This window comes from Grammomys surdaster, unplaced genomic scaffold (genome assembly GCF_004785775.1).
Source record: "Grammomys surdaster isolate TR1022 unplaced genomic scaffold, NIH_TR_1.0 126660, whole genome shotgun sequence".
NCBI lineage: Eukaryota > Metazoa > Chordata > Mammalia > Rodentia > Muridae > Grammomys > Grammomys surdaster.
The window spans coordinates 2,944,555-2,965,655 of NW_021621449.1; the positions used below are offsets into that span (position 1 = coordinate 2,944,555).

The 21,101-nt window shown below is 45.7% G+C and overlaps 1 protein-coding gene and 1 non-coding gene across 2 annotated transcripts; both read left to right on the top strand.

Moving 5' to 3' along the window:
• Nucleotides 1–2,409: 2,409 nt before the first annotated feature.
• Dppa3 (developmental pluripotency associated 3) lies at nt 2,410–5,691 on the top strand. Its single transcript, XM_028761125.1, has 4 exons — nt 2,410–2,497; nt 4,632–4,867; nt 5,378–5,413; nt 5,596–5,691. The coding sequence occupies exons 1-4, from the start codon at nt 2,410–2,412 to the stop codon at nt 5,689–5,691; spliced, it is 456 nt and encodes a 151-aa protein (XP_028616958.1).
• Nucleotides 5,692–18,753: 13,062 nt separating this feature from the next.
• Nucleotides 18,754–18,894, top strand: LOC114615429. The gene has a single exon (XR_003710468.1). It is a non-coding gene; the product is annotated as a small nucleolar RNA SNORA48 (small nucleolar RNA).
• The last annotated feature ends 2,207 nt before the right edge of the window (nt 18,895–21,101 follow it).

The following is a 21,101-nucleotide window of genomic DNA, read 5'->3' on the forward strand; positions in this document are numbered from 1 at the left end:
TCTCTCACACACACACACACACACACACACACACAATATAATTGTAATTTTAAAGCTATAAAAACAGAAAGATTACATGAATTGGTCAGGTTATGGCATCCCAGGGGTGTTTGTCTGCTTGTTTCCTTCTGCAGAACCAGGAACTAAGGTTTCCTGCCTGCAAGGCAAGTTCCATACCACTGAGCCTCAGGAGTCTGTTGAATTTTCTCTAACTTCTGCAATGGAATTCTCAGACTCTGAAGTGAAGAGATCCTTCAGGTGACAACAGTTGAGAGTAGGCCAACAGGTCCTAAGAGCTATAAAAGCAGTGCGTGCTCCAGCACAGGTGGGAAGTATCTAATGGGCCTCTTGAAACCAGCCTGGAATCCAATCTAGGACTCCAGAGTGTGGTGTCTGAGAATTTGCATCTTAATAAGATCCAGTGGGTCTGAGCTAGGCTTCAAATTTGCATGTCAAAGAAAGTAGCCGGGGCCTGTAGATAAAGTCTTTTGGAAATTTTGCCTGAAAACCACTTAGAATAAAATAATAAAAAATGGCTAGCATCCTGATCCCATAATGTGGCACTCCTATGATTCAGCCCTGTGGGAGCCAGAGGCAGGAGGATTCCTACAACTTCAAAGCCAGGCTGTTGAGTGCCAGGCTGCCTAAAGTGGCATAGTAAGCAACCTTGTCTAAGACAGAACAAAAGTCGAAACTTTGGTCTTCATTTCTCCTTTTTGCAGACAGAGGCCAACATTGGTACGCTTCATCACAGCTCAACCCAAGAAGTTTTGGAGTGGGGAGATAGCAATTTATAAAGTTACATTTACTATTTATTGATTTCTTTCTCCCCTTAGACAGTCTCACACAGTAGCCCTGGCTGACCTAGAACTCAGAGATTCTCCTGCCTCAGCCTCCTGGATGTTGTGAGCCAGCATGCCCAACCAAAGTTGATTTTAGATGCTCAGAAATGCTTATAGCAAGAAATGCCAGCACTGGTGTGAACTGATTTAGGATTCAAAGTTCCAAAGTGCAGAGATTGAGGCAGGGAAATATTTGAGTTGGAGGCTGGCCTGGTCTACACACTGAGTTCCTGGGCAGCCAGGTCTGCCCTGTCTGGAAAAACAAAACAAACAAACAAAAATTCCAGGCTACCTACTGAGACACGAGAGGTGTGGGGGTGGGGATGGTGTTGCAAGCTTTATAATCCTAGCACCTTGGAGGCAGAGATAGGAAGAGCTCTCCTGGTTGAGACCAACCTGGGCTACACATCAAGTTTCTGAACAACCAAGACTACACGGAGTCTCTGTATTGTCTATGAAATGATCCACAATTATATATCCTTAAATTCCATATATATGTATATATAAGTGTATCATATGTGTGTGTGTATATATACTATAAAATATCCATCTTTTAAAGTATGTGTAACAAACACATCTTTATTTAGCAGCATTTATTTTTCTTAAAGGTTTTATTTATTTATTATATGTAAGTACACTGTAGCTGTCTGTAGACACCCCATAAGGGGGCATCAGATCTCATTACGGATGGTTGTGAGCCACCATGTGGTTGCTGGGATTTGAGCTCATAACCTCTGGAAGAGCAGTCAGTGCTCTTAACCACTGAGCCATCTCACCAGCCCCTATTTAGTAGCATTTAAAATGAAACAGTTTTCAAAGATTTAAGATGAAGCAGGCAAAGGAAACGTTCTAGTTAATTAGTAATTAACTAGCAGTTGGAGGGTTACTACCTGTCTGTTCCAGAACTTTTTTTTTTTTTCGAGACAGGGTTTCTCTGTGTAGTCCTGGCTATCCTGGAACTCACTCTGTAGACCAGGCTGGCCTCGAACTCAGAAATCCGCCTGCCTCTGCCTCCCAAGTGCTGGGATTAAAGGCGTGTGCCACCACCGCCTGGCTGTTCTAGAACATTTAAACCCAGTTTACCGGTCACTAGCCATCTCTGAGGATGTAATAAACAAAACAGAAATAAAATCCCTGATATTTCAGGAAACCAAATAAAATCTACAGCCTTTTTTTTTTTTAATCTTTCTGTTTTATGACTGGGGCTAACTTGCAGTGTAGACTAGGGCTGGTTTAGAACTCAGAGATCCACCTGCCTCAGCCTCCCTGGAACTGGGATTAAAGGTGGGTGCCACCACTCCCAACCAGCCTTTCTAGTGTTTTTGAGCAGGATTAGCATCAACATGAGTAGGCGAAAGGTAATCCTCCAGTAAAAAAATCTCGCCTTTAACTCAGGTGGATCGCGAAACCACTGCTTCATTAGCATTAAAGTAGCCTGGAGGGTTGGCTTACTCAGTATAAAAGGAAACCAGCCCTCATTTGAGGACTCACTTCGCCTCTGCTAGTTGGGACTTGGGTGAGGGTAGTTTTGCTCGGTGCTAGTTTTTGAGGCTTCTGCTCAACTGCCATGGAGGAGCCATTAGAGGAAGTCGGCCCAGTTGAGGACCCAGAAACTTCTCAGATGAAGGATGAAGAGAACTCATCCTGTGATTCAGGTAAACCGCCTTCGGCCTTTCTGCCCGGAGTTTTGGGAAGCCAGGCGGCCCCCTCTTCTTCCCTTGCTCGGCTAGTAAGCGGCTGGTGTTATTGAGCCCACCCAACACTGGCTAAGTGGAGGACCAAGGGTTTCAGGCCATCCTTAGAGAGCACGCTGGTAGTCAGTGTGGACTACAGGAGACCCTGTTGTGAGTGACTGCTGAGAGGCAAACCCAAGCCAGAGGTGACTTGGGTGGGGGTGAGGGTGGGGGTGGGGATACTGGTTCGTAGAATTAAAAAGAACCAGTAGGGAGTTAAGACGGTATCTCGGTTGCGGGATTTTTGAGGCTCTTAGACCACGTTCGGAGACTGGGTTGTATGGTTGGGTAGCATTTCCTCATCAGCAATTGGTCTCCGGTGTGTTTACTTTGATTTGTTTTTAATTTTTTTAAATATATTTTGGTGTTTGAGGCAGCTGTGCTTGGATTAGAATTCCCTATGTAATTGAGAATAGCATCCCCAAATCCTAGGTTAAAGACTTGAATGGGAGCCGGGCAGTGGTGGCGCATGTCTTTAATCCCAGCACTTGGGAGGCAGAGGCAGGCGGATTTCTGAGTTCGAGGCCGGACTGGTCTACAGAGTGAGTTCCAGGCCAGGGCTGCACAGAGAAACCTTGTCTCGAAAAGCCACAAAAAAAGAAAAAAGACTTGAATGGAGTGCAGAAGGCGGGGGCGTTGTTTGTGTTTTAGCACAGAAATCTTTTGGTTGAGGCCAGGCCTCACTCTAGTCCTGGATATCCTGGAACGCAATGTTGTAGCTCAGGTTGGGCTCATCTCGATCCTCCTGCCTCGGTCTCCAAAGCGCTAGCTAGGATTGGAAGTGCAGCGCCACCGCCCCGATGTAGCTTTATTTTAAACACAGGAGTCTTGTTTGTCTCTCAACACTTTCTCTGTAGCTCTGGTTGTCCTGGAACTCTGTAGACCAGGCTGGCTTGGAACTCGGAACTCGGGGAAATCATCTTTCTCTCTGCCTTTCGACTGCTGGGATTAAAGGCAGTGCCACCTCCGTGAGCTACATTGGAATCTTTTAAGCTTTAGTTGAACCTGGGCTTTTTCTTATTCTCACCCACTTTCTGGGAGCGGCTTTCCAGCTAAATTTCCAAGTAAATGGCTCTTCAAGGGGAAATAGCCCAGGATAGGCTGAGTCACGTGCTACACGGGCCGGGCCGCTCTTCCCTACCCAGCAGCTGAAGTTGAAGCTCATCTCCAGATGGCCTAGTAGTTTGCTACCTCCAGGCTGAGGGCGTGGCTCGGGAGGAGCCCTCCCCTCCTAAGAGGAAAATGTTTTGCCTTGAATCTGCCCTAATACCTGACAATCACATGGGACCTCTTTATTTCCACGTGATAATTCTTTAGCCTTTGTTTGGGGGCTTTTTAAATCTTGAGACTGTTCAGCCCCTACTGGCCTAAAATTCACTGGCCAGGCAAGACCCAAATCCCTTCGGTGTCCTAAACGCTGGGTGGCTGGCTAGCTCAGCCTTGTCACTTTGCTTTAATGTTCTGGAGAGTTGTAAGTTTCCTGTGTAAGACAAGACCATCTACTAAGTGGACGATTGAAATGAGGAGACCCGAGGCTGGTTTCCCAACATACCTTGTTTACATAGATGTCCAGAAGCATTTGAGCAGGTCAATTTGATTTAGGTGGAAAAATGAACAGTTTTTGGAAAGTTTTCCAGAGCTGAAGCCAGAGAGGCACTATTGGGCAAGCCCTGCAGCTAAGCCACATTCCCAGCAACACAATTGACTGCTGAGTGTCTGGGAGAGAGAAAGGCATACACATGACAGACGCACATGTCTGATAAGAGACAGAAGAGAGAATATACAGGTCTCAGAACCTCTGAACATAACTGAGTTACAGACATCTAGGCTGCTCTAACAATGTTGTACACAGAACAACTCGTGGTAAAGAAGCTCAGTGGATCTCTACACACTAGGATATCTGCCTAGGGTTTATGAGCATGTCCTGTGCATGTGATTTGCTTCCTGTTGGCCCCTCTCTTGAAGAGGGAATACCTGTTGCCCACTTCCTTGTTTCTCTGGTGTATTGCCTTGCCAAATGCTATACCTCACTAAGATCTCCCATCTTCTATTTCAGAAGTCCTAGAACCAGAAACACTGGTAAAGGTCATGAAAAAGCTAACCTTGAAGCCCGGTGCCAAGGGGCCAGCACGTCGTCACCGTAGGCTCCGTCACCTGGTTGAGAGCAAACCTGTGGAGAACAAAAGTGAAAAAATCCGGAGGGAAGTTCAGAGCGCCTTTCCCAAGAGAAAGGTCCGCACATTGTTGTCAGTGCTGCAGGATCCTATAGCAAGGATGAAGAGAATGGCTCGGGTAAGTTAGTGGCATTTGTGGACAGGGCTCTTTCTTAGAGCAACTCCAGCCTCTCAGGAATGACACTTATTATATAAGCAGGGGGAATATAGACAATGGTAGTAACTGCTTGTAATTCTCAGCTCGAGAGAATCTGTGCAGTCTTGAGGCTGGCCTGAACTATATGCAAATATGTGGTGATAAGCATCAGTCACTCCATATAACACTATGTTTTGAGAGTTGAGGTCCCCCCCAATAGTCCAAACTGGCCCTCCCATTCAGTCCACAGTCCTGCCTCTTCTCCAGTGCTGGAATTGCAGGCTTTTGAGCAGCCCTACAGACTAACTTAGACTGGATCTCAGAGCTGAAGTAAACCTGTTACTTACTCTTTGTAGACCAGGCTGGCCTTAAACTGGGGTGGTCTTCCTGCCCTTGCTTTCACTGAGCCTAGCAGTGACAGCTCACATAGTAGGTGTTTTTTTAACTTTGTCTTGATAGTTTTGAATAATTTTGGTTTTGTTTTTCTCTTAGATTGAGCAGAGACAAAGAAGGCTTGAGGGCAAGGAGGTAAATACTCTTGTTAATTAATGCATGGGTGGGTTGGGTATCTGTTTCATTGTTCGGTTTAGACAAGGGGTGTGCTTGTGAGGAGTTATCTTCTCAGCCTCCAGGAATTCTGGTTATTGTTTAATAGATGGGAATTTATGTTTCTCTGGGTTACAATATCCTGCTTTTTTTTTTTTTTTCAGTACAAAGGGAAGAATGAGTCATTCAGATGTCTCTGCACTTTCTGCCATTATCAAGGATGGGATCCTTCTGAGAATGCTAAAATCGGGAAGATCTAGGACAATTGTGCACTGTCCTTCCTGTTAATGCCGCACAGCAGATGCAAAAGCTGTTTTTTTGTTTTTTAAGATTAAACATTTCCTGGTGCTGGAGAATCTTCTGACTTGTTAGCCTTTAAATTATATAGGATGTGTGACGTTTTGGATGATGTGTGCATGACTTAAATTGACCCAAAGAATGAGAGAATGAGTCAAAACATTCTGAAAACTTTAGAAGCCCGATGCTGAGATACCGATGCTTAAATAGAATTTGGAGTAGTTTGGTTTTAGAAGGTCATTGGAATAGGTCTTTGGCTACTCTAGTTTGTAATAAAGGCAATTTTGTTATCTTGACTTTTTGTAATAAATACACAGAACAGAGATTAGAATGATACCTTGGAGATGGGGGAATTGTTTTTACATGTGCATGTGGGTGTGCACACTCCAGAGTTTGACATCAGTATATTTCCACCCATGGGCTCTTAACTCAGGTTGTCAGGCCAGTGCCTTTTCCCAACCACTGAGCTATCCAGCTGGCCTCTTGTTTTACATTTTTGTGTTTGATGTGTGCTACCAACCCTGCTTATTTTTGAGACAGCGTCTCCATGAGGTATAGCTGGTTGGTCTCTTAGCTTCCTGGTCTTGCCTATGTTTCCCAAGTTTTGACACCATAGGCATCAGGAAGATCTGGAAAATGCTTGTATTTTGTTCATGCTGCATCATAAAACAACTGGTTGATATATTCCTAGTGATATTGTCTCACTAGAAGGACAACCAGAGCATAATATTTGCATGCTTTAGTTTCCTGAAAGAAGTGTCAGGAAAGGAGTTAGGGAAGAAGGCTCCCAAGAACTCACTAAGCATCCAGAGGTCTTTCCTTGGGGTCAGGTAGCTAATGTAGCTTAGGTCAGCTAGGTGTCTTGATTAAACTCAATAGAGGTTAGCTCTGCCCTCCTCAGGGCACCACTTCAGGTGTTATGATCCCAGGGTTGTAGTGTTGAGGTTCTATATTGTAATCTCCTGCCCCTGTGCTATGGAAGAGTTATTTGCTAGAGCAGTGTGTACACCTGAGCAAATGCTTCAGGACACTTCAAAGCATGCAGGTGAGCAGCCAGATGGAAAAGATACACACGGCCCAAGCTTGGGAGGGAGAGGAGAGCACGTTTCTTTCAACCACTTTGAACCTGTGGAGTTGCTTCTCCTTTGTAGGTCTGAGCTGATGAGGCTTGGTAGACCCCTTTGCCCCCCAGGTTGAAGTCTGCGAATGTTAGCCTTAGGTTTGCTATGGAACAAAAGAATGACCCTGACCTGATCCTCTTGTGTTAAATATTGAAATTACAGTTAGGGACTACTGTAACATGCATGTAACTAGGAAAATCTTGCTGCACTGAAGTTACAACTTTGGCCCTAGGTGTAATGAGATGGCTCTAGGTATAGGAGCTTGCTGCCTGGCCCATCAGAGACCCATTGGAAACAAGCTTGCAAGTGGTCCTCTGACTTCCACCTGAGCACCTTGACAAACCAAAAACAAGTGCAATTAAAGACAGCTGCGTGTGGTGGTGCACGCCTTTAATCCCAGCACTTGGGAGGTTCGAGGCCAGCCTGGTCTACAGAGTGAGTTCCAGGACAGCCAGGGCTACACAGAGAAACCCTGTCTTGAAAAACCAAACAAGCTGGGCGGTGGTGGCGCACGCCTTTAATCCCAGCACTTGGGAGGCAGAGGCAGGTGGATTTCTGAGTTCGAGAGTTCGAGGCTAGCCTGGTCTACCGAGTGAGTTCCAGGACAGCCAGGGCTACACAGAGAAACCCTGTCTCGAAAAACCAAAAAAAAAAAAAAAAAAAAGAAAAACCAAACAAAAAGTCCTGGTCTCATGTTTTAAAAAATAACTAGTTCCAAGTTCTATTTGACTTGGAGGTCTACGGAGTCAAGCACATCCTGGCAGGTTGTTTGCCTCATCACCCCTTCATTAGTGTGAAGATATTCACCATCACTGTCCACTGAGGTGTAATCCATTTTCACTACTCATGGGGGGGCGGTGGTTTAGGTTTTTTTTTTTTTTTTTTTTTTTTTGAGACAGTCCAGCTCTAGCTGGCCTGGAATTCTCAAGATCAACCTGCCTCTGCCTCGAAGTGCTGGAATCAAAGGTTTGTACCACCATCTCCCCAACCTCCAAACTCATGGGATGTTTTAAATCTTTGCAAGACTAGGCCAATGTACTTTTATGTATATTTTACTTAGATCAGTTATGACCATTTTTTGCTTGTTTTTCTCGAGACAGGGTTTCTCTGTAGCCCTGGCTGTTCTGGAACTCTAGACCAGGCTGGCCTCCAACACAGAAATCCACCTGTCTCTGCCTCCCAAGTGCTGGGATTAAAGGCGTGTGTCACCACTGCCCAGCTGACCATTATGTTAATTTTACAAAAGATGTTATAGGTGGTTCGCTAGAAAGGAAGTTGAATTATCTGAATGTTTTGATCCCTAGCTACTTCAGCTTGTCCTCTGATCTCCATATGTGTGTAACACACATTTAAAAAGGTTTTATTAAGAGTTGGATCATCATAGCATAGGCAGCATGACCCCTCTGTCCTGAGAGGAAGAGAAAATGCTCAGCTTCAAAGTTCTTTTGTAGTTGTATATTGTCTCCATATATGTAACCTAGCCTATCAACACAGTCAATAAGATAGGAATAATTAAAGGTTGCCCTTGGAGCTGTGTGTGTGTGCTTGGAGGGATTGGTTTCTCCTGGATCTCACTTTGAAGGAACTCTTCTACAGTTAATGTGGGCAATGACTATCCTTGGCCAATGTCAGATTTCTGCCAAGCAGCCCCAAAAGCTCTCCACATTTCCCCAAACACTGTGACCTTGCTGGCATCTTATGTTTTCTGGTGATGTCTTCAGGAAGGATTTGGTCAGAATGGCCTTTATACTCTCAGTGCCAAATACCTCCCTTTAGCTTAGAGATATTTCAATCCTTCCCTAAGCAACCATGAGTGTCTCTAGTCTAATGCCTTAAGACGTTCACGTTTACTTATTTTTGTATGGTGGATATGGAATCCAGTTTTGATGCACACTAGGCAAACACTCTACCACTAAGGAGAATCCCAGAATGTTCCAGTTCATTATTTATACGGATTCACATGTAACCAAAGCTGGCTTACTCACTGTAGCTGAAGCTGATCCTGAATTCCTGATCCTCTTGCCTTCACCTCCAAATGCTGGGACTGTTGGCATGCTACTGCTTTTTTTTTAGCTTAGGGTCCAAACAAGTTGCTTCTTTCATTCCTTTGCTATTCATTAGAGAAAGCCGGCCAGTTGTTTCATAAAGCTTCCCATACTCTAAATTAGTCTATATCTGTTATGTAACATTGATTCTAGAAGTTCTCATTAAATAGAAGGCAGGAGTTACCGGAAATCTGGGAAATCAGGTCCCCTCTTAGAAGTGTTCCCCCAGTCATCTCCAGACAGTTTCTTTGTGCAGGTCTGACACTTCATAACTCTATAGACCAGGTTAGCCTTGAATTCAAAGATTCACCCACCTCTGACTCCCTAGGGCTGGGATTAAAGGTGTGGTCACCAAAGCCCCTTCCTTCTTAGTTCTTAGTTTAAAAAGAATTTAGTGATGGTTACAAACATGCCTAGGGATAAAAGAGTTAAGAACAAAACTAGTAGACACACCAAAACCTGCAGCCACCGAAGCAAGCAGAAAAATGGAAACAATATGAAGTGAAAGCAATGTTGCTTGAGACAGGGTGACACAGGTTAGCCTCCTGGTGGCAGACAGCCTCACAACCAGGAGGAAAGCATTAAAAGAAGTCACTGGCCGAAGCTTTGAATTGGGGGAGTTAAGTGTACTTAGGCTCTGCCAGGGTCTGAACGAAAAAGAGGAAGGAAAATAATTGTCCTCCTGAGTCAGATTTCAGAAAAGCTGACACAGCCAAACCTCAAGGGCTGATAAGGATTGGTCTGGGTGGGGTGGGGCAAGAATTCTGGGAATGAAAAGCATCTTATTTTTTGTGTGTGTTTGTGTTTAAGACAGGGTTTCTTTGTAACAGGCCTGGCTGTTCTGGAACTCACTCTGTAGATCAGATTGACCACAGACTCAGAGATCTGTCTGCCTCTGTCTCCCAAATGCTGGGATTAAAGGCCTGCACCACCACTGCCTGGTTGAAAAGCCATATTATTTTGAGAACCTGCCTTCTGAAAGAAAACCGAGGAGGAGTGGATCTGGGGGGTGGGAGGGAGGGACTGGGTAGAGAGAAGGGAGGTGGAACCGCTGTCTGGATCTAATCTATGAGAGAATAATTAAAAGCAAAACCCACTTTCCTAGGAGTGGTCCTTTAGTCCCTGAGCCAGCCTCTCTGGATTGACAAGTGAGACTAGAGACTGTCTCCACCTAGAGGCAAAGTCTGTTCTTTACAGCCTGTTGATGGTCCCCTGTATTTTTCTGTAAATAGGGGCAAAAGTTCTGACAATGTGTGCTTCTCATGCCACTAGGTGGCAGTACATACAGTGTGCTGGCTCCAAACACTCATTCGGGTCCTGGTCAGCCATTTTCTTTTTCTTTCTTTTTTCTTTCTTTCTTTCTTTCTTTTTTTTGTTTGTTTTTTGGGTTTTTTTGTTTTTGTTTTTTTGATTTTTTTTAGTGTTTTTTTTTTCTTTTTTCGAGACAGGGTTTCTCTGTGTAGTCCTTGCTGTCCTGGAACTCAGAAATCCGCCTTCCTCTGCCTCCCAAGTGCTGGGATTAAAGGCGTGCGCCACCACTGAGTCAGCCATTTTCAAATGGTCTAGACTACATTTGGCAACTGACAGGAAGCTCGACTATCTGTCCCTTTCTTGCCTATTTCACCCTGAAATTTAAAGCTTCAAAGATTCTCTGACCTTTCTCCACAGTTGTATGAAGACATTCCCATTATGCCCAGAGGAAAGAAACAAAGACACACACACACACACATGAATCAGCCTACAGGGCTGGCTTGCTATGCTGTTTATTGTCATTAGGTCAAATGCCCTATCCTGCAGCCATTCCTTCGTCTATTTGTTTCTTAGGCAGAGTCTCTCTATGTAACTTTGGCTGTCCAGGAACAAGCTACATAGACCAGGCCAGTCTTAAACTCACAGAGATCCACCTGCCTCTGCCTCCGGAGTTCTGGGGATAAAGGAGTGGGCCACCACACCCTGATGGCGCTTTTAGATAGTCTTATTATGTAGCCAGGTTACCCTTGAACTTGATGGTTCTCTTTCGTTAACCTCACCCGTGCTGGAATTTCAAGTATGTGTCCTCATATCTTTCTAACTGTTTATCACATTGACTTCTTAGGTTCATTCTTATACAAGGCCATGTTGTTGTGGCTGGCTATCTTTTGCTATTGCTTTGTCTTATTTGTGGAGATAGGGTCTTGCTAGCCTCCCTGCCCCAATACTCATGGAATAGCCCAGACTGGCATCCAACTGAAAGATCCTCCAGCCCCAGCCTCCCCATTGCAGGGATTACAGACAGGAGCCACCAAATCTGGCTTACTATTGTTTGTGTGTATGTGAAGTTACATCAACCTCAGGTACCATTTCTCAGGAACTATCCATCTTGGCTTCTGAGGCAGGATCTTTCCTTGGGACCTTGGCCTCAGTAATTAGTCTACCTTGGCTGGCCAATGAACCCCAGGAATCCATTTGTCTCTACCTCCCCAGCCCTGGGATTACAATCAAACACCAGCACACCTGGCTTTTTATATGGCTGTTAGGATCAGATTTCTCCCGGCACGGTTGCATCTGAGTCTTCCCACTGGTTCTTTTTTTTTTGGCTTTTTCGAGACAGGGTTTCTCTGTGTAGCCCTGGCTGACCTGGAACTCACTCTGTAGACCAGGCTAGCCTCGAACTCTTGAACTCAGGAATCCGACTGCCTCTGCCTCCCAAGTGCTGGGATTAAAGGCGTGAGCCACCACCGCCTGGCGAGAATGGAAGGGTTTTTAAAGGTGTAAACCAACAGATGATCTTCAATATCTGTGTAAGCAAGCAAAAAGCTGATCTGTTCTGCCAAGTCAAGTAGTCAAGGTGACCCTAAATTACCCTTGCCTATCTGCATAAGCAAGCTAGAGAAACCAGAAGGCAAATGGTGGTTAGTCATAGCCTTGTAACGAGGCAGACAGTCATGGCTGCACATTTTGGAGTGGGGGTGTCACTAGATCAGGGTTGTTTTCTGGGAAGTCATGTTCCAGAAATTTGGGTTTAGGACAGTCATTAAATACTAAGTTGGAGACCTAGCACAAAACGGAGCTTCTCTGGCCGTCATGCTCCCCACTGGCTCCTGATCCTAGGAACCAAATCATTGATTTATGTTAAGGTACATGCTAACACCAAGCCTGCAGAACTATCATTTTGAAAGGACTGATTTTATTTTTAAGTTACTAGCCAATTGAAGATACAGGGACCAATCATGACACTGAGAAGGAAAAGGATGGGTCCAGCTCTGGCAGGTAAAGGATGGTGAGCCATAGGGACCAGGAGAAGAGACACTCGTATGAATTAGAAGCCTTGCTGGGCAGTGGTGGTGATGCCTTTAATCCTAGCTCTTGGGAGGTAAGGCAGGCAGATTTCTGAGTTTGAGGCCAGCCTGGTCTATAGAGTAAGTTCCAGGACAGCCTCAGTGCCTTTCTGAACAGGTATCTACAGTTTCCCATATAACTCCTGAATCATTGGCACAGAAATATTAAAAAAAAAAAAAACATTTTCACCTAATACAACATGAGGACCTCCTTTTAAAAGTAACAAATCTAGTCCTGGACAATTTTGTAAAACCATTTCTGCTAGGGAATCATCTTTCCTTCCTTCCTTCCTTCCTTTCTTTCTTTCTTCCTTTTTTTTCTGGTTTAAAAAGGCAGGATTCCTCTGTGTAGACTAGCTGTCCTGGAACTCACTCTGTACACCAGGCTGGCCTCAAACTCAGAAATCTGCCTGCCTCTGCCTCCCAACTGCTGGGATTAAAGGCGTGCGCCACCACTGCCTTTCTTTTTTTCTTTCTTATTGTTGTTTTGTTTTTGTTGTTTTTTTGAGACAGGGTTCTCTGTATAGCCCTGGCTGTCCTGAACTTGAGAGATTCTCTTGCTGCTGCCTCCTGAGTGCTGGGATTAAAGGTATGTACCACAATGCCCAGGAAAGAATCTCAGGTAGCTGAGATTTCTACTCTTTTTTTTTTTTTTCTAGCAAGGCCTTGCTGGATTTCAGGGTGAGTGTGTCCTCTAAACACAGGTAAAAGCTCTCTACCTGCCTCTCTAGTACGCACGGCTACTTGGGTTGGATATAGGTTAGAATACAGTGATTTCCTTCTCATGGCCCTAATTCAAGCCATTCAGCTACTCTTCTAGCAAGTGTGCAGCCCACCAAGTCCCTAAAGGAGCTGGGGACAGGGTTCTAATACGTGCAGAACTAGCCAGTGTACATGCAAACATCACAAACTTGACCATAAATTGCAATACGTACCTTTTCCTTGACTCCCATTTGGACGGAAGAGCTGTAAATGAAACAGATCCCTATAGCTCTATGTGGACACTTATATGTCAAATATATACATTTTTTGTTGTTGTTGTTGTTTATTTTGTTTTTTCGAGACAGGGTTTCTCTGTGTAGTCCTGGCTGTCCTGGAACTCACTCTGTAGAGCAGGCTGGCCTCGAACTCAGAAATCCGCCTGTCTCTGCCTCCCAAGTGCTGGGATTAAAGGCGTGCACCACCACCGCCCGGCAAATATATACATTTTTACAAGCGATTTCCCATATTTTTTCCAGTATTAGTTACTTTATGCATTGCTGGACCAAGAGGATTTATTTTGGCTCACTCAAAAGGTACAGCATCACAGCTGGGACGCCATTGTCAGGGGAATTTGGGTGGCCCGCAGCTGGTCTCTCTGCACTCAGGAAACAGAGATGAGTGCTTCTGTTCAGCCAGATTTTCTTTGTATTTAGTCCAGGACTCAGGTCCATCTTCTAACCTTAATCCAGAGTCACTCACGATGTATCCAGAGGCTAACTTACTCTGTATTATCTTTCATAAGCATGCAGGAGTGGTTTGAGTGAAACGTCCTTCAGCGTCTTGATTATTTGGTCCCCCGTTGGTGGCACTCTGTGGGAAGGTGTGGCTTTGATGAAGTACATCTCTAGGGGTGGGCTTCGAGGGTTCAGAAACCCCGCGCATGCCTTTTGGCTTTCTCTGCTTCGTACATCCGGTAAGTCCTCAGGTTCCTTCTCCGGCTCCCGTGCTCCCTGCCGACTCTGCTTCACCATCATGGCCTCTAGAGCCATCAGCTCACATGAACCATTTTTTTGTATAAGATGCTTTGGTTGTGATGGTCCATGGAACAGAGAAGCAATTAAAACAGTCCCAAGAGGCTTGCATCCTAGATCCAGTCAGTTGACCGCCAGTACTAATCAGGGCCGGATACATCTACTGTTTACTGACATGTTAGCCCGTGAGTAAGTGCGCATATGTATATGAGAGGCCAGGCCAGGCGGTTGAATGGCCTCTGCCTATTCCTTTGAGGCAGTTTTTTCCCTAAACTCGGGGTTCTGGTTTCCTCATCTTGGCTGGAAAACCACAAGCACAGGGTTCCTCTTCTCTCTGCCTTCCTCCTCCAAGGTGGAGTTACAGGCTTGTTCTGGGGATGCCCGGCTTGGTCAAAGGGTGCTGTGACCTAAATTCTAGTCCTCACAATTGTGCAGAAAATGCTCTTAAGCTTAGCCATCTGCGGGGCAGTGGTGGTGCACGCCTTTAATCCCAGCACTTGGAAGGCAAAGGCAGGTGAATTTCTGAATTCAAGGCCAGCCTGGTCTACAGAGTGAGTTCCAGGATTGCCAAGGCTATACAGAGAAACCCTGTCTCAAAAAAAAAAAAAAAAACAAAAACAAAACAAAACAAAAAAAAGAGCTTAGCCTTGTCTCACAGCCATTTCATACACTAACTTGTTTACATTTGTTTTTCTATATCTGGTCTCACTATATAGTCCAGGCTGGTCTCAGACTCACAGTCCTCATATTTCCCAGCATATGTACTACCAAGCCTGGCTTATTTTTTACTTCCATTTATATTTATTTATTTATTTATTTATTCGCTGCAGTGTTAGTCCAAACTTAAGCTCTGTAGATCTCCCTAGGCTGGTGAGAGTAAGGCTTAAATCTCAGCCATGAAACTGTCGGGAATTGGTGAGACTTCTGGATGTGGCCTGGTGGAAGTCAGGCCACTAGGGTGTGGCCTCGATATTGATTATCTGGCTGTTTCCTTTCTCTTTGCTGCCCAGCCTCCATGAAGTGAGTCATTGTCAACCCATGTTCCCACCTGACTGGATGCCTCACCATAGGCCCCAAAGCAACAAGGATGAGCGACACTAGCCTCAAATATTTGAAACCAGGAGCCCAAATAATTGATTCCCTAGAGTATCTATCTGGTCATGATAAGGCAAAGCCGCCTACCTTCACATTCTGTAAGATGCCTTTAAATTTTTCTCCCAAGAAGTCTTCCAACAGTTTACTAGAAAGAATGTAGACATTTAAAAAAAATCCCCACTGTTATGAACATAAATTGAGCTGAATTGCATTGTTTTTTTTTAAAGATTTACTTATCTTATTTATATGAGTACACTGTAGCTATCTGAAGAGGGAATCAGATCCCATTACAGATGGTTGTGAGCCACCATGTGGGTGCTGGGAATTGAACTCAGGACCTCTGGAAGAGCAGTCAGTGCTCTTAGAGCCGCTGAGCTATCTCTCCAGCCCCTGTTTTGTTTTTTTGTTTTGTTTTGTTTGTTTGTTTTTTGGTTGTTGTTTTTCAAGCCAGGGTACAAGCTGAAATCAAAACAGGAAAAATTTAAACACTCAATAATGTACTAACATTTTTTCATTCCTTTGGCTTCTGGTAGTGAAAACACAAATCTGGTATAAAATGTAGATTCTCAAGCCACAGTGCACAGTCCTTGTCTTCCATGTAAAGAGATGTAAGAGCTGAAAGCCCAAATGATACCAAATGTATAGGTTTCAAAAGCTGTCTCAGGTGGTTCACCATTTCTGGCTAAGATACATAGAAACCCTGACAAGGTGCCTACACACAATAACATGAAGCACTTCTTTTTAAGGAGTTGATTTTTAAAATTTTTATTTTATATGCGTTGGTGTTTTGCCTGCATTCATGTCTATGTAAGGGTGTTGGGTCCCCTGGAACTGGAGTTACAGACAGCTGTGAGCTGCCATGTGGGTACTACGAATTGAACCTGGGTCCTCTGGAAGAGCAGCTAGTGCTCTCAACAGCTGAGCCATCTTTCCAGCCCCATGAAGCATTTTTTTTTTTTGAAAATTAAATTTTGGTGGAACAACCCTGAAAGGTACACTGGAGGAACAACAGGACATCCGTTTAAGGTATCAGTCAGTTGGTTTCAGCCCTTTTCTGTCTGTCCTAGAATCTCAGAGTCGTTTATCCTTCCCTAGGCTGAGAGCCTGCTACAAGTCAGTAGCTGTTGTGAAGGAGCAGAGGGAGACTTGGGTGAAAAGCCTTTACTCACTACAGCTGGTATCCGCTGGCCCGAAGCATCCCAGGCTCAAAGCATCATGGAGTTCTGGAATGTTCATGCAGAAGGATATTTCTTTAGCTGATTTGAATTGCCCCGAGAGTGACCCATTATCTACCCTTTGTTGAGATCAAGCCTTTACAAAAATACCGAGGTTAGAGGTAAATACAGCATCTGCTTTTAGGGTTGCCAACCCAGAAATTCTCTCAGTCGTGAAGACTTGTAGGAGTTGTTTTGCTTTCTCAAATCTGGATGATGACAGTAATCCGTCCTCCAGATCTGGCTTTGGTTTTGTTTTTAACCGTCTTTGTCTTGTGAGTCTTCATCTGCTCCACCTACTGGCAAGTCTACATCCTTACCACCCACCTAGCCTCGCACTCAGAGATCTCCCTGCTGCTGCTTCCAGAGAGTGTTAGGATCAAAGTCCAGTGCCACCACCTCCCGGCTGGCCTCCAGCTTCTTAACTAGTGATGGCTGGCTTTGATTACCCCATCCTCGTACTGTTAAAGAACCAGTAGACCAGCAAGGAATACATCCAGAATTCCAAGATACAGAACTCTGTATTTTCCCTTTTAGTGTGCAACAGGGCTTTAGCTAATGCTTAGATCAGGACAGAACTAGAGATGTGCCATAGCTTATATAAGGTAGACAGTGTTATCATAGTCTTTTCTATATGATTGCCCTAGGGTAGTTTTTTCATCCCTACCCTATAAGAAATTTTCTACGGGACTAAGCTTTTCCTCTTTTCTCTCCTCTTCTCTCCTCTTCTCTTCTCTTCTCTTCTCTTCTTTTCTTTTTTTTCTGTTTTTTCAAGGCAGAGTTTCTCTGTGTAGCCCTGGTTGTCCTAGAACTCACTCTGTGTAGATCAAGTTGGCCTCGAATTCACAGAAATCTGCCTGCCTCTGCCTCCCAAGTGCTGGGATTAAAGGTGTGTGCCACCACCGCCCGGCGACATAGCAAGTTCTAGGACAGTTAGAGCTGTATAGTGAGACCCTGTCTCAAAACTCCTCTGTGCTGGGTAGTTTTCTGTCAGCTTGACACAAACTAAAGTCGTCAGAGAAGAGGGAGCCTGATCAAAGAAATACCTCCATAAGTCTGGGCTGTAGGCAAGCCGGTGGGACATCTTCTTAATTGATGATTGATCGTGGAGGGATGCAGCCCATTGAGGGTGGTGCCATCCCTGGGGTGGTGGTTCTGGTTTTATAAGAAACCAGGCTGATGCCGGGCAGTGGTGGGGCACGCCTTTAATCCCAACACTTGGGAGGCAGAGGCAGGCAGATTTCTGAGTTTGAGGCCAGCCTGGTCTACAGAGTGAGTTCCAGGACAGCCAGGACTACACAGAGAAACCCTGTCTCGAAAAACCAAAAAAAAAGAAAGAAAGAAAGAAAGAAAGAAAGAAAGAAAGAAAGAAAGAAAGAAAGAAAGAAAGAAAGAAAGAAAGGAAGGAAGGAAGGAAGGAAGGAAGAAAGAAAGAAAGGAAGGAAGAAAGAAAGAAACCAGGCTGAACCAGCCATATGGAGCAAGCCAGTAAGTAGCCCCACTCCCACCCCTCATCACTTCCTGCTTCCAGGTTCCTGCCCTATTTGAGTTCCTGTTCTGACTTCCTTCAATGATTTGTAATTTGAAAGTGTAAGCAAGTAAACCCCAACCTGCTTTAGTCATGGTATTTTATCTCAGCAATGGTAACCCTGACTAGGACACCACCACCACCACCACTACCCCACCACCAAAAAGAAAATCCAGGGCCATTATACACAGGTAGATACAACTTTTTTAAAGTTTGTGTGGGCGGGGCAGTGGTGGCGCACGTCTTTAATCCCAGCACTTGGGAGGCAGAGGCAGGTGGATTTCTGAGTTCGAGGCTAGCCTGGTCTACAGAGTAAGTTCCAGGACAGCCAGGGCTACACACAGAAACTCTGTCTCGAAAAACCAAAAATAAATAAATAAATAAATAAAAAGTTTGTGTGGAATCAGAAAACAAGGACAACATTTGAGTTCTAGGAATGCTTGTGACAGGGTCTCTCTCTGTAGTCCTGGCTGTCCTGGAACTCACTCTGTAGACCAGGCTGGCTTCATATTTAGAGATCCACCTGCCTCTGCCTCCTGACTGCTGGGATTAAAGGCATGCACCACCAATCCCAGGACTCGAACCCTGGTTCTCTGGAAAAGCAATCAGCTCTAGTCTGGTGGTAATAGCCCAGGCAAGAAGACACACAGTTAAAAAGTAGGATCTCAGAAAATCCAAAAGCTTCACAGAGCAAAGGAGACTGAGTGAAGGGCAGCTCTCCAGACAGGAGAAAATCTTTACAACCCAATTAGAAGCGGGTGGGGGTACGGACCTAAGCACAATGGTCTCCAAAGAAGAAATGCAGATGGCCAGGAGGAGACACTTTTTTTGTTTTGTTTTGTTCGAGACAGGGTCTCATATAGCTCTGGCTAGCTTTGAACTCACAGACCTGCCTCTGCCTCCTCAGGAGACACTTAAAATGTTTACCATCCTTATCTATTAGGGAAATGAAGATTAAAACCACTTTAAGCTCCCCCTTGGCAATGAGCAAAGAGACATCTTGTTGGTGGTGTTCTTATATCAGTCAGGGGCAGAGCAGATGGCAGTCCTTTGTTTATCCTAACTTGATGCCTGGCTTGGTGGCCAACACTGCCTTGTGCATGGGACTCATAAAAGTCAGATCAAATCCAGGCAGGACATAAAAGGGGGATGAAGACAGAGACCTGCAGACTGCCATGCCACCCACAGACCTGCCCTCCAGTGCACTGCCCAGCTGGGCCATAGACAACTGTTTGCTGCTACACCAGGCATTACTGATGGAGGATACCATCCAGGGGCCCACCAGCTGCTTGGCCAGCCTACAGTGTGCAAGTATGTGGTGCTCCAATGGCAGAGAGGGATAAGTGGAGTGGCCTGAGCAGTATGAAGAGAGATGGATCTGGAGACTGGAGGGTGCCTGACCCTGCCACCTGGGGCCATGGTGAGATCCCAGCCCCAGCTGTCACTGAGGGCCATGCCTGAGTTTGTGACTATGCAACAGCATGGGTCAGTGTCAATGTCTGACTCATGCTTGCACTAGAGAACATGGGGAAGTCTCTGGTCAGAGCAGCCATGAGGACTACATGGATCTCCAGAGTGTGTGCATAGCTGGCTCCAACCCTCACTGGATTTAGTGCTCTGGAGAGCTGGCCTCATCTCTCACACATGGCAGTACTCAGGAGAGCAGGCCCTACACCTTGCCCAGTGGTGGGGGTTTGGATGAGCCATATCCCAGGCTGTGAGTGTAGGAGAGTTGACCCTGCCACTCCTCTGGCATGGGGTGACATGGGCACAGAGGTGACGCATCTCCTGCCTTTGACCACCCCCAGCAATTGGAAAAGTTGCCCACAGAGTCATGAGCTTGGGAAAACGAGCCCTGACTTTTACCAGCTACAGCACTCAGGAGAGTGGGCCCTGCACCTTGCCTGGACAGCACAACAGAGCTGACCTTGGTGGTGAGTGTATGCATGACTCTGTGTGTGTGTGTGTGTGTGTGTGTGTGTGTGTGTGTGTACACGCGTGCATGTGCGTGCATGTGCCCCATCCCTTACTCACTGCAGCATAAGGGAGTACAGGTTCTGTACCTTGTTTGCGCAGCACAGTAGAACTGGCCCCGGAATAGAGAGAGCAGGTGAGCCAGCCCGGAAGGCAAGAATGCAGGAGAGCTGGCCCCACCACTTATCTGACATGAGGTAACATGGGGGGGGGGCACCCTGGCTCTCCCTGTGTTTCCACCTGAGTACCCAGGACAGCTGACCCTGGGGTCACGAGAGGAGAGCTAGCCCAGCCGCTCACAAGCAGCAGCACTTGGGCAAGTGGCCCCCCCAACTTTGACTTGACAGCACAATAGAGCTGGCTCTGGAGTTGTGGGTGCGAGTGAACCTGTGGGGATTGAGAGCAGGAGAGCTGACCCTCCCTCCTGCAGAAGGCAGCACTCGGTGGCCTAGCTGGAGCCATGCTAGACAGCTTTCCCTGGTGGTGCAGATAAGGGAGAGTCAGTGGGTCGACCAGTTCAGCTGCCACCCAGGCCCATATATTCAGGGCTCTGAATTGGCCCATCCCCAAATCTGTATAATTTGCAAATAGTTGGGATGTGTGAAAGGCCCAGTTCTACTGTTTCAAAGCTGCAGGATCTCCATGACACAGGGCAACAACAGGATAACTGGGAGGAGTTCTGATGAGGATCCAATATTGATGGTGTTACAGAAGCCAGAGAGACCTCAAACCAGACCAATGACTCACTGCAGTGAACATTTGCATGCGAAGCTGTGTGGACAGAGGGATGTACTGTGGGACACGCTGTGACACACTACAGCTTCCACGATGAGATGTTTTCTATTGTTTTAGTGTTTTGTTTGTCTGTTTGTGTGTGTGTTTTATTTTTCAGGAGAGGTTGCAAGGGTGATGAGCAGATATGAGGGGAGGGGGAGATGAGCGGGACTGGGGTACATGACGTGAAACTCACCAAGAATTGATAAAAAGTTTTGTTTTTTTAAAGATCACTTTAAGATCTATCTCAGTGCTTGCTGCAACAGCACAAGGAACTTGAGTTGGAATAATACAAAGAAGATGAGTGTTTTGTTTGGTTTGGTTTTTCGAGACAGGGTTTCTCTGTGTAGCCCTGGCTGTCCTGGAACTCACTCTGTAGACCAGGCTGGCCTTGAACTCTTGAACTCAGAAATCCACCTGCCTCTGCCTCCCAAGTGCTGGGGTTAAAGGAGTGCGCCACCACCGCCTGGCTGAGTGTGTTATATTAAAGGATGACATGCAGGGAGGAAGGAAGGAAGGAAGGAAGGAAGGAAGGAAGGAAGGAAGGAAGGAAGGAAGGAAGGAAGGAAGGA